The following is a 12,691-nucleotide window of genomic DNA, read 5'->3' as shown; positions in this document are numbered from 1 at the left end:
ATTTAAAATTATGAGCAGCTGCGAGGAAAAACCCCAAATCGATACGGCAAAAAAAAAAACAAGATAAACTCGGATGTACATATATATATATATTTATAGGAAGTAAAAGCTAAGGCGTATAGTATACATAATATATACCCATAGGGTGTGAGGAGCCATTATGAAGTAGCGAGCACTATATACTCTTGGAAGATTGATTTTCGTGTGGACGAGCGAGGCAAACGTTACTTAGACCGTTTGTGTGTGTCGCAGAGGGGCCATTATTTTGGACCTTTGGGCTTGTGCGCACGCCGGAACTGGAAAGAGCCTTTTTTTCGAAAATAAGTCTCCAATGCAGCAGATAAAAGCTCGTGACTTACATGAAATATATGGATGTGGTGGGAAAAGTATTTTTGGGATTGAAAATCCAAACGTTACATCTAAGACTCTATAGTGAGAAGAGAAATTATAGATTAAGCACTAAACTTGCACTCCCTCGCGACACCACGTATTATTCATGAAACCATATATCACGTACGTATTTGCTGAATTACGCGCAGTTAAGCAAGTTAACACAAACGCGTCTGAATAACAATAACAGCTCCTACATTCCTATGTACGACCCCGTTCTCGTATAATGGCCCCGAAATCAGGTACAATGATCCTCAACAAAATATACTTAGGAGGAAGAAAAAAAAAAAAAAAAAAAAAAAAGGTCACCTTGACGCCAAAAGAGGCCTCGTAGCCGCCCTTGCCCTGCATCTGGTTCTGTATCGCCTTGATGTGGGCGCTGGCCATGTTGAGGTCACCGCTGCCGATGTGGCCCGTGTGTTGGAAATTCGTGGGGGCGCCTATGGTACTCCTGTCGATTATCCTGAGCCTTGGCTGGGGCCTCTGGCGTTTGGCTCGGGCTCCCGGTCGCTGCTGGGTCAAACAGCACGTGAACCACTGCACCCACACCTCGCCCGTGCTAGCCATCTTTTCGCTCTTTTTCTTCTTTTGCGCCGTTTTTGCTGATTCGTGCTTTTACTGATGCTATCGGCTCTTTGATCTGCAATAAAACAAAAAACAAAATATATCGACACTGTTACTCATTATGACTGATAAATCAATGTATACAATACGAGTTTGCCTAAATTCTTGCTCGGCATATGCCCTGATGTGTATAATAATTCAACGAGTTTCCCCACGAAGTGTACAATACACGTACACGACCCATTTAATCCTCCGATATACGGGGAGAGTTGCTCATAATGTTTTGTACACAAAAAGTGATAAGTATGTATGTATACAATATGTTGCGTGCCACTTGGCGTAAATCGCGATGGTTATAATTTCTCGCGTCGGAAGTAACGGGACTGTTTGGATACACGCGTGTTTGGTAAATGTACATACATATATAAGAGAGAGACAATGCAAGGAGGTGGTAGACAATAATAATGATATAAAGTCAGAGGGGAAGGAGGTGGGAAAAGCTTGTGTTATGCGCTTCCGCGGTGGAGAGGATGTGCATACTCCACCGTGTGGCTTTTATATGGCTCGTGAATGGCGCAAGAAGGAGAAGAAAAGGAGACCTCGACCTTAAAGAGCTCCATATGGAGTCGTACGAAACTAGAACGTGCCGGATCATCGTGTGTTGTGTGGAGATGCATATAATATACGCCTCGAAGAGGATATTATACTTACACGGGTGGTGATTATGCGACGAAGGGGAACACAATTTAGGGAAGAGAGATTGCGCGCCATTACACAGCGTTTTTTCTCGACAAGGTTTAAGATTACCATGAGTTGGTGATTTGGCTCTGACGAAAGGGAGCTGTAAATAAAACATTACGAAAAACCAATTAGAACGAAATCAAAAATGCACGGTGTGTGTGCCGTGATGGAGGGGTGGGAGGAAAAGTTTTCGGGCGACGATTGTCTTTCAAATGGGGTCGACAACTTTGTACATGGCTCAACTTATTTCATTATTTAAAGGAGGCGAGAATACTAACTTGTAGAGTAAACTTTGGACGGGGAATCTTTGGAGTATTAATTGGAGAGAGCGAGCGTTTCCTTGATTAAGTATACACAAGTCGACGACTCCCTTGTCACGGCAAAGCGAACTTTCCCCCCGAAGAAAGGAACCACAGTTTTTATAGACTTTTCATCAGACTTTTCATTGATGATTCCTTGTCATCTCGCTACAATAAATGGGCTTATATGTGTATAGGCACACGTGAGAGAAAAAAAAAAAAAATTATGGTAGCACACAAGGATGTTCCCGTGCGCCAGATATTACATTCGGGGAGGGGGAGGCATTGTGCGCACGGAAGTGCCATTTACAACAATAATCGCATTGTGCCGCGACGAGAGAGAATATTCACACACAAGTAGGTACATTGCGCGAATATTATTGGTGCATGAGCATCAACAACATGACAATGGCTACATGTACTTTATATAGTAAACGCCGAGGGAAGACACGAGTCTTCTTTTAACTCGGGACTGCAGAGGGAAAGAAAGAAAGGAAGAAATAAGAGCCACGCTGACAAGTGCCGATGCCCAAGATTCGGTGGCTCGATTGGGACGTCACGGAAGGTGTTATAAACATTATACAGCTGTTACGGGACATATATCATCGCTTGGCTCACGGAATATAATATAAGTACCCTTTATTTTACATCGGAGCATGTGGATGTTCCCTCTCGCTTTATCTTTTTGTAATACGATTGTAGTAGTTTACTTTTAGCGTGTGGAAGACAATGGGAGAGATCCACGCGAGTATACAAGTAACCCGTTCATTGACGGCTGTGTTCTTTTTGTTCTCTGTTATTTTTTTTTTTTATTTGCGCTGCACGAATTTGGTATTGGTAAATACAATGGGTGCTCAAATGATGGGATTTGCGTGGCTCTTCTAACGGAATAATGACACCATATAGACACGTAATAACCCTATACGTCGTTTACCGTTAATTGTTAAACGTAGATGCGGATAATAGACGCTTCGGGACACTGTAATTATATATACCTGTATGTCATACTGTACTATGTATACGTGCGATACACGATCATTGGATTATCTCGTTGGTCTTATTTTCTTTTTTTTTCCTTCAGGATGTGTATATAATAGTAATTGTCACTGTTGGTACCTGTATATAGGTAAGCATATACTTTTGAAAGAGCAATATAACATAACTGCAGGAGAATTTACACCGTGAATTCCAAGGGAGAATCGAAACATTTTCTCCCTTCGTTGCATACTTGTGTACACACGCGAAAAGACAATGGAGAAAAAAAAAAAAAAAAAAGAGAGTATATAGTATCCACCACTGGAGACGGACGCGCGCGAGACAATGCGCGGGCATTATTGCGAACGGCATAATGGTAGGATATACTTTAGCGCATAACAATTAACTCGCGCTCTATACATATGTTCCCGGCAAAAATGCGTCTTGACTGTCATTTGTCTTTGCAGCGGTGTATACTTTAATTAATAACAACCGAGTGTATGATGGATTGTTTGCTCTTCTTTTTTTTTGTTCAAAGTGAAAATCTAACGCGCAATCGTATATATATATACATATATATAATGATGGATCAAAAACTAAATTTTCTCTTTCGATCGTAAAAGTGATTTATCTTTTTATTTTAGGGGAGGGAGTCTGTCTTTCTCACACATATATTCCTGTAAGTAACGGCACGAAACGGTTCCCGTGCGATGATACAAACCAAGGACCGCAGCAGCCGGAAGGTGACAACTACCGATCCCTAATATCATGATGCAGGGTGTATTATTGTAACACCGTGTGATCACTTTTCTCCCCTCGCATAATATATATACATACCCTATATATACACCTTGATCTGTGTTGCGTGTAAACAGGAAGCTGGAGACGCGCTGGACCTTTTTTTCTTTTCTCTCTCTCTCTCTCTTTCGTTTTATTCATACCGATGTTTCTTCATCCTTCGAGCGAGGCCTCTCCTTCTTCCTCCGCTTCCTTTTTAGGGAAGTCTGCGTGCAATGGGATGCGTGTGCACATACAGATGTAGGGAAAAGAAGCAGTGACTCATGTACAAGCTGTAAGGTCGAATCGAGCGAGAGATCGGTTTCTTACATGTTTACGTCACATTTTTCGGGGGGGGGGGGGGGGGCAAGGAGCATCAGGGGATAATTGAATATTTGGTATCCTGTTAATTTGTGCACGTACATGGTGTAAAATATGAAAATGTACGTGGATGCGACGAAAAAAAAAAAAAGTAAAATAAATTTCGGGGGCACGAGAGGAGATCGATATACCTGGCTGATTCAAGCCAAAACAATAATAACAAGGATCGAGCTCACGGGCAGCGCACTCAATGTTACTCAGCATCGCCATCAGAAAGTAGGGTATAGGCACATGTATACTGATTTCAGTCTATAGGTATACATTCGGCTCGGCCCAGTTATCCTAATAAACGCGGCCCAAATCTGCATGCCATTGATCTGTATAGTTGCTCCTTCACCTTCGCTTGGCCTTTATCTACGTGTGAGTACTTACACTACAATGTACCGAGTATATTATACAGACGTAGTCGAGTCACCAAACCATAAGTATAATTATATACTTACTCGTGCAGGAGTTCTATCTCTTACTATACACGTTTTCCCCGTATACCGGATGTGTATATGCAGAGCCCTGTTTCGTTTGGTTTTTCTGTCTCGTGCTTTGGACTCACATGTACGTTATAATTGCTCGAGTGGGAATATTATCTCGCGGGATAAATCGAGAGAGGCACGCGGAACAATATAATAGGCATATTGATGACGTACGTTGCGCGATGCCGATGAAATTTACCGTGTCACGATTATTAAAATTTCATTGCCATTGTGGCTGAGAGAGAGGAAATAGGGCGAATTTGGTTGCTCCTCCGATGACTACAATCTTCAACAACAACAAGACAAAATGGAATATGATTGCTTTAATCATTAATGAAGTATTGAGTTTGATTTCCAATGTGTAACTTGATAATCATGAAGAGTAGTAAAAATAATACACGCAGAAAAAAATTACAGGAATTTTTACCGTAAAAGCAACGGTAATCCTGTGATAATTTGTCATTACGTAAATTTTTACCGTAGGTGTAATCATGAATTTTTACCGTAGTTTACAGTAATTTTTATGGTAACTGTAAAATTTATCCAAAATTCACTATAATTTTTACTGTACGGCATCGGTAAATTTCCCCCTGAAAGAGTATGTATAGCTATTGGGATTCCAAAAGGTCACGTGACTCTCGCGGTATATATAGTCACTTGGCGGAAAAATAACACAGGCCTTATGGATGCGATTCTATTTTTATTTTTTTTTACACGGTCAACGGTTGTAATACGATGAAAGCTTTTCAATAACATATTTTTGAAGAGATGACGATACTTTAACTATTTTTTTCCAACTCAATTAGTCTTTTGCAGCCTTAAACTTTCCTTTGAAAGTGCGAAAACGCACATTTAACCTGTACAAAGTTCTCCTGTTCTCGACTATATATAGGAAAACAAGCGGGATTTTGGTAAGGTTATAGTGCACTTGGAATAAATTTTACAGTTACCATAAAAATTACTGTAAACTACGGTAAAAATTTACGTAATGACAAATTATCACAGGATTACCGTTGCTTTAACGGTAAAAATTCCTGTAATTCTTTTCTGCGTGTACAAAATGTTAAACAATCCATTACACTTTTCAGTTGAAACTTTGACAGAGTAACTATAATCGTCCCAAACTGACTGTTCAATTTTGAGCAACATCCCTCGATAGCACAAGTTGATCCGATGGTTTTAGCTACAGGGAGAACCATGTGAAGAAAAGAAAAGTAGTAAACTACACGTTCTTGATTGTCGTCACCCAAGGAGTATAATAAATTTAAGACTCCGAGCTAGTAGCGAGATTCAACCTTCCTTGCTCTCTGCTGCAAAACAATATTATTGAGCGAGTTTTTCCACAATAGCCATCTCAGTAAAATGGTTTTAGTCGAATGGAGGAAGAAAAAAAAAAAAAATACAAAGACAAAGGTAAAAATACATCTTCGATCCAGCAAATGACGCCTCGTCGAGAGAAACCTCTTACGCAACACCCCGAGCTGTAAAAACACTCGACAATTAAACTTCGCGTCATTGGAGCTCCCCTTTTTTTCCTATAATTACGTTCCATCAGCAGCGGTCCCGCAAACGTATAATCGGCTAGTTTCGACATCGTTTCAGCTCTAAAAATACAAAACAGCCGAAAGAAGTGCGCGTCGTTTCTTTCATTTTCTCCATGGAGGCAGGCAATATACAAAAAGCCTATAGCTGCCGGATGATGACGATGTCTCGCAACAACACTCGTCGACAAAAGAATCTCTGAAAATAGACTCGGCGAGTCTAAATGAAATTGCCATTCGTTAGGTCACATTCAAATGTTATACCACGAATCAATATAATTAATATAGAGGTATTTGTACGTAAGATTTGAAGATTGGTTGAAAATTTTATCAATCTCGAAATAAACTAATTAACTTTGAAAAAAATACAATAACTGTTACCTTAGTTAATTCGAAATGCTATTTTAATTTATTCAAGAGAAAGTGAGAAAAAGATAGAACATTTTGTTACTTATCACGTTGAGAATTTTCTTCGAGTCCTTTTCATGTAATAACTAAACTGTTAAATCGCAAATTGTTCATACCAGCTGGATACCAATCTTCACCCAATTCTAAAATTAAAAAAGTTTTTTTTTCAGCTGTACTTACTTAACGGTTGATACACTCTCCCCCCCAAAAAAAGTAGACACCGATGCGTCACTATTTTTCTCAGTGAGCTATATACATATACCTACTCGTCACGCATGATATGCTCCATCGATAAGGCTTTTTCTTCCCTTTTTGTCCCTTTGCATTTTTTATTTTGTTTTCTTTCTGCATTTTTTTCTTGTACAAGCCCGTTTGAAGCGACTCGCAGGAGCCGGCGCAGTAAACGACATAATCCGTGTACCTAATAATGTATACTTACGCGTATGGGCAGATAATCGGTCGAGTGACCGGTAATTATATGCAAATTTAGCGATCATGTTGTGTGGTTCCGTGAGACCAAAAATTAAATTACATTATACGCGAAGGACGAACATAAATGGTCGGGGTGGATGACTGACATTGTGACTCTTTTTTTTTTTTTTTTTTTTTTTTTTTTTTTTTTTTTTTTTAATGCGGGAACTCACTTTTGTTTCAAATACAAATCGGTTCAATGAAACTTACTGGAAGCCGGTTGAATTACATCACGTATAATGTACCGATACAGGAAGCTGCGCTAAAAGACACATTTTTCAAAAAGACTCCCCAAAAAAACGAGCTCACACTCACACGAGGCTAAATAAAAAGCTCATTGCTTCTGCGAAAAATAGAATAGCTAACGTCACCGTGATACAACGACATATCGATTACAGATCGAGCGTTGGAGAAAGCGTGACCATACTCTCTGTTGCACGCGCGATATATCGTGTGACTATTATAAACATGCACTCGTTAAAAAATGGAAGTGATGCAAATTACACGAGCGCAAGAGATTTATTACAAACGCTAAACGATCGCTCCACGAGATTTTCGGTGACTCTTCTATTTTTTTTTTTTTTGCTTTTCTGCATAACATTATATATTTTCCAAATTTTTCCTGCAGAGATTCCACTCCGCAAATCATTCCAGGACAACGAGACAAGAGTTCCCCGAGATGGACGCTCGATAAGATAAGCAAATCTCCGCACTGTCTTCCGGTGGTGCACACGGAAAAAACATTTTCGAGAAAAGCACCGCTGCATCCATCAGCGTCCACGTGTACTTATAAGTCTAAAACGAGCGAGAGCATCTGATAAGGATGGAGATTTAGTTTCGGGACGCAACGACTGTACATCTTAGCTTTCGAGATCAGGCTGAATCTCGCCACGGGAATAATAAGAAAGAACACGTGTATGGCTGCACTTTCGTTTTCACTTGGAAATTCAAATCGGAGAAATGCCGGGGCGCCTGGTAAATCAAGATCGCGCGTCAACCCCCCACTGCTGCTTATATATATGCGTGGGGAGACTCGGTAAGGATATACACAGGCATGCTCGTTGAGAACAAAAAGAAAATTTATAAGAAATGATAAAACGACGAGGAAAAGAAAAAAAAAGAATCACGAGCCGAGAGTGTTATAGGTACAACAGTCTCTCTCTCTCTCTCTCTCTCTCTCTCTCTCTTTCGGGAGACACCCCCGCGCTACACGCGATGCACATGGTAATACATGTAAATGCAGATGTTATATGTATAACAAGCTTCACTTTCCCAAGAGATGGTACGAAGCACCAAAAAACTTTTTGACCAGCCCCCCCCCCTTCTTTTTCCATCTTGACGAGAAAGAGCAGTGAGTCACCGCGAAATGAAAGAGCGAGAGTGTTGGGTAGTGCGTCACAGTTGATTTTTACATTGTGCTTCGTACGAGCTTTAGTATAGGTATGGGGTGCCTCTCTGACGCCTCGAACCCTTCCTCGCTCGGCGAGTTGGGCGTTGGATATGGACTTTCGTGCGAAATCCACATATACAGCAACGAGACGTGAGGGGGATGCTTAAGTGTATATGCGAAGGGCTTGCTGATCTCTTGCTCTGCACGTGGCTTTTATACAAGAAATACTATTTTCACGCAAGGGCTCTGCAATACGTTTTTTTAATCGATTCATCCCTCGGCTCGGTACTGTTACAACTCATTATATTGAGATTTTTTTTTTTCTTTTTTTTTTTTTTTTTTTTACAAGTATGGATGTGAGTTGGGTACTGATAGACGACAAAAAAATCGGGGGGTTTCGTAATATCCGAACGAAATTATGTAAATTCCTTACCCACACAACAACACCAGATCGCGTTGATTCAAGCGAGCCATAGAAGAAAAAAATACTATATAATACATAATACCTATACATAGGTATGTAGAGCAAGCTGAAAAAAGGGTATCGGGTAACATGGACATTCCGACCACTACAACATGGTGTACCACGATTGCAGTCTACATATATGTATACGTATAGGAAAGAAGAAAAAAAAAATCAACAACAATCCACTACATATACACGCCTCAGCGGTAATTGTCTAACCGAGTGGAAAACGATCGATTTTCATATCGATTAATTTTTGCTTTCTCTCCCTTCTGCCCCGACATTTTTACCCGTTCTATAGCGTACGTTTTGCACAACTGTACCATCCGAGAGGAAAAATGCAACTAATACACGTATACATGTACGCACAGGAGTACAGGTGCATAAGTAATTGCGCGAAAACAGAAGCTACGTTTTCCGAGTAAAAGCGCCGGGTCTTTTGTGTTGGGTATACGTTTTGAGTGCTCCTCTTGCGCAAGACACCTCTAGCCGCACGTATGGTATATATATATACATCTCGTGTTACCGGCTATACGTGGGTATAGACATAAAACGCTGCAGATGCCTTGCGCGAAATATTTCTCGCTTTTGAAATTTAATCCGCGAGCAGTCCGGTAGCGCGGGTCGTTGCCACACACGTGTGTTTGTAATGGGCTGTTTTTTTTTTTTTTTTTTTCCTCCGTTATACCTTAGCTGCAGGCTTTGGCAATAAATATGATTTGTTGTTTACACTTTCGAGTAATTTTCGTGCCCCTGAAGGGTATATGCCAGATTTATGATTTATTTTTCGGTGTGAAAACATTTCACCTCACGAGAGAAAGCCAACATGGGGTTTTTTTTTTTTTTTTTCAGGGAAACTCGGGAAGCACATGGACATTTTACGCGAGTCTAAAGACTCTGAAGAATTTCCTCGAGAGGAGCGCGCAGAAGTAAGGTTTTTTCCCGGGAAACTTTACTTCAAGATAACGCTACTGATGCATGTTTAGCAAAAGTATTTGGTACTTTTCTTTTTTTTTTTTTTTTTTTACGGATGAAGTATCAGATACTTTTCTAAAAAAAAAAAAAAAAAAAAAAAAAACCTTTACTGCGTCACAAACGCACCAACTGTGCGCGTGGAGGGCTCGAGATTGAATGTTCAGCTTCCTCGAGAGCGCGTGTACCACAGAGATTCCGCCTTGGCATAGTCGTGCAATAAATTTTTCGGGCCAGGGCTTCCCAGCGATCCCATCGATGGGGTAACGTATATACGCACATGTCGGGAAGAAATAGGGAAACTGAGAACATGCAAGGGGAGAGTGAAGGAGGGGAGATTAAGTCGCACGCGTGGCGATGTCGATTTGTTCGTGCCTCGGGAAAATCAAACGCGTCAGCTGACGCCGCACTGCACTTGTACCTATACTTATGGATTTGCTTTCGGAGAACAGTTCTCATTATAGAGGGTACTTATTGGCACCCACAACTTTCGCGAGTGAACAATCAGTCCCCTCGTTTTGCCCTTTGAAATTTTATGCTGGCGATTGGACTGAATCGTTAGATTGTTATTGAGTTTCAGTTTAATTTTTGCAGGATTTGCGAACTTGCATTATTATAATTAAGAAATCAGACTTTCAAAATAATGTATAATCCTCCTCGAAGATTAGGAAGTACATGAATGGTATAGAGCCTTTTTGAATATTGTAATCTGAAAGTTTATGATTGTTTTCGAGCTGCCTTTGATTAAACACTAAACGTAGTCCGTTCGGAGGGATTTGTTGTACACCATGGATCTTACTCAAGTAATTTTCGACTGATCAAAATTTTTCTTGGCAAAGGCCTTTTTTCGAGATAAAGTATCCTTAGGAAATAAAAAAAAAAAAAAAAATCCAAGTGAAAGTATGCAAAAACAGTAAAACTTTTTAATTAAAAATCAAAACAGTATACATATTTTTTTATACATAAAGAGTTGATACCCGCATAAAAGGTGTTTGCTGGTACCTCTAGCCGAAATTGCAAGGCGCCCGTACACTCAATACTTAAAAATATTCCCGAAGTTTCTCGCTTTTGTACGTAAGTAATGCGTTCCGATAACTTGGACTTCACAGCACGACTCGTAAATCAAACGAACTCGTTTGTTTTGGACTTTCCCAGCTTGACGGTACAATTTCCAGTGAGGGTTTATTGTACTTCGAGACGAACGTCTAAAGCGCTGGCTCGGAGCCGAGGTCTACATAGAGAGGGAAAGAGTTTTATTCCAAAACTTTTATTCTTTCTGCTCTCCCGCCTCGCGAATAACGTTTTCTCGCGCTGCAGTTTCTTCAAAGTCATCACTTACAAGGCAAATGTAGGTCGTCGATCACTATATATATACGCATACGCATTGTGCTCGTACAATTACTATTCTTCATTGCTCGTCTCGACGATTCCAGCTTGAATTTACTGTTTTAAATAAATAAAAAATAAAAACTCTCTTCACGATAATGTTAATGAAAAGATGATGTAATTAAATATGTCGATACAAACACGTGATTAATGGTCATTTTAAGCATACCTATATGCAGAAATATGTACTATACATATTTAGGCATGTCATTTCTGATTTGAAAATGTACACCTAGAGATGCGGCACTACATGTAAAAACATAGCACCCTATAGTGATTGGTCCAAACATTTTTATCCTGTACTTTATTCTATGGGGTAATATTAATGCAATGTTGGCATCATAAAAATTCATCCGAGCCTTCGCGTGTACAACCTGTAAAGTGCCACGACTCGGGTTATATACCGCGAGGCACCCAACAGCTGGTCAACAAGTATATACGAGCCATCTATAGTGTGGAAAAATAATTAGTGATGAACATAATCTGATCTGGTAATTAGTATCATTAGCATTTTTCAGTCGGTCGGTCAGATTTCCATCGAGTTTTGTATATCTATATACCAGCGCAGCGTCGCGGCGAGTTGTTATGATAATATATAATAATAATTATGTACGTATAGGTACACTCAACACACGGAGGGATCCAGCTGACCGACAAATGCACTTGCTATACCAACAAAACACGTGAGGCGCCAGTTTTTGGTAAATTTTCAGTTGGAGATCAAAGATTCATTTTCTTTAACAAATAAATACGAAATATCCGCTCATTTTTCATTCAATAGCGCACGTCATACGCTTTTAATTTTATTCAGCTGCACATTAGCTTCAATGTTACTCACGTAGACGCTTTGTTTTTCTCACGCAAGGGGGCGTAGAAGATAAAACTTATCATCTAAAATGCGACGCTTTTAACATCGCGTTGGCTTTTTGTTGCCACTTTTCTTCCAGTGTGATACAATATTATATAAGATGATACGTTGTAATTATTTTAAGCAAACACCCACGGCTACGTTTGCACATCATTATGTGTCAGCTGGGCCTCAATCGCGTTGCAAAAACGGCGCCCTCCAACGAGAAATTTGATAACTATGTGGGCCTCGCATGATATCAGTATATCTGTATAACCGATTACAGTCAAGTTGGTCGGGCATATAGATATACTTACCGATACGCCAAGCAATTAACACATACACACGTATCTCACTTACAGGCATTTTTTTATCTATACCAAACTAATGATTGAAATTTACTATTAAACAAGCCGGGCCGTAAGAGCTCAGTGGCCGAGTGGTTAAGAGCGTATAAAAGCATTAGCTATCGACACTGAGTTGCCAGGGGGTCCGGGTTCGCGGCTGACCTTCGACGTAGTTTTTAAGCGGTGTTGGGTAGAAATTAATTAATCTATAAGCCTTAGTCAGTAAGCAAATAGATTTTAATGTAGAATTAAAAATCGTAGATTTA

At 40.0% G+C, this 12,691-nt stretch overlaps 1 protein-coding gene across 6 annotated transcripts in view; it reads right to left on the bottom strand.

Annotated features, from left to right (window-relative positions):
- The window catches only part of Spec2 (CDC42 small effector protein Spec2), a 59,176-nt gene that overhangs the window by 8,843 nt on the left and 37,642 nt on the right, over window positions 1–12,691 (bottom strand). For 4 of the 6 annotated variants that reach the window (XR_016293038.1, XR_016293037.1, XR_016293036.1 and 1 more), the window contains one exon: window positions 953–1,030. Coding sequence is in view for 2 of the 6 variants with exons in the window: in XM_089592042.1 (XP_089448168.1) it covers window positions 700–957 (258 nt within the window). In the remaining 4 variants the exon portion in view is untranslated. Of the gene's footprint in view, window positions 1–699; window positions 1,031–1,665; window positions 1,779–12,691 lie in introns of those variants that run through there. The other 2 variants (XM_089592042.1, XM_014351253.2) reach the window with 2 other exon arrangements.

Source organism: Copidosoma floridanum, unplaced genomic scaffold (assembly GCF_036245765.1).
Source record: "Copidosoma floridanum isolate Cflo_tuat_1 unplaced genomic scaffold, Cflo_Japanese_pri ptg000014l, whole genome shotgun sequence".
Lineage (NCBI taxonomy): Eukaryota > Metazoa > Arthropoda > Insecta > Hymenoptera > Encyrtidae > Copidosoma > Copidosoma floridanum.
The sequence above is the reverse complement of the archived record's forward strand: the minus strand, read 5'-3'. Positions and strand labels throughout refer to the sequence as shown.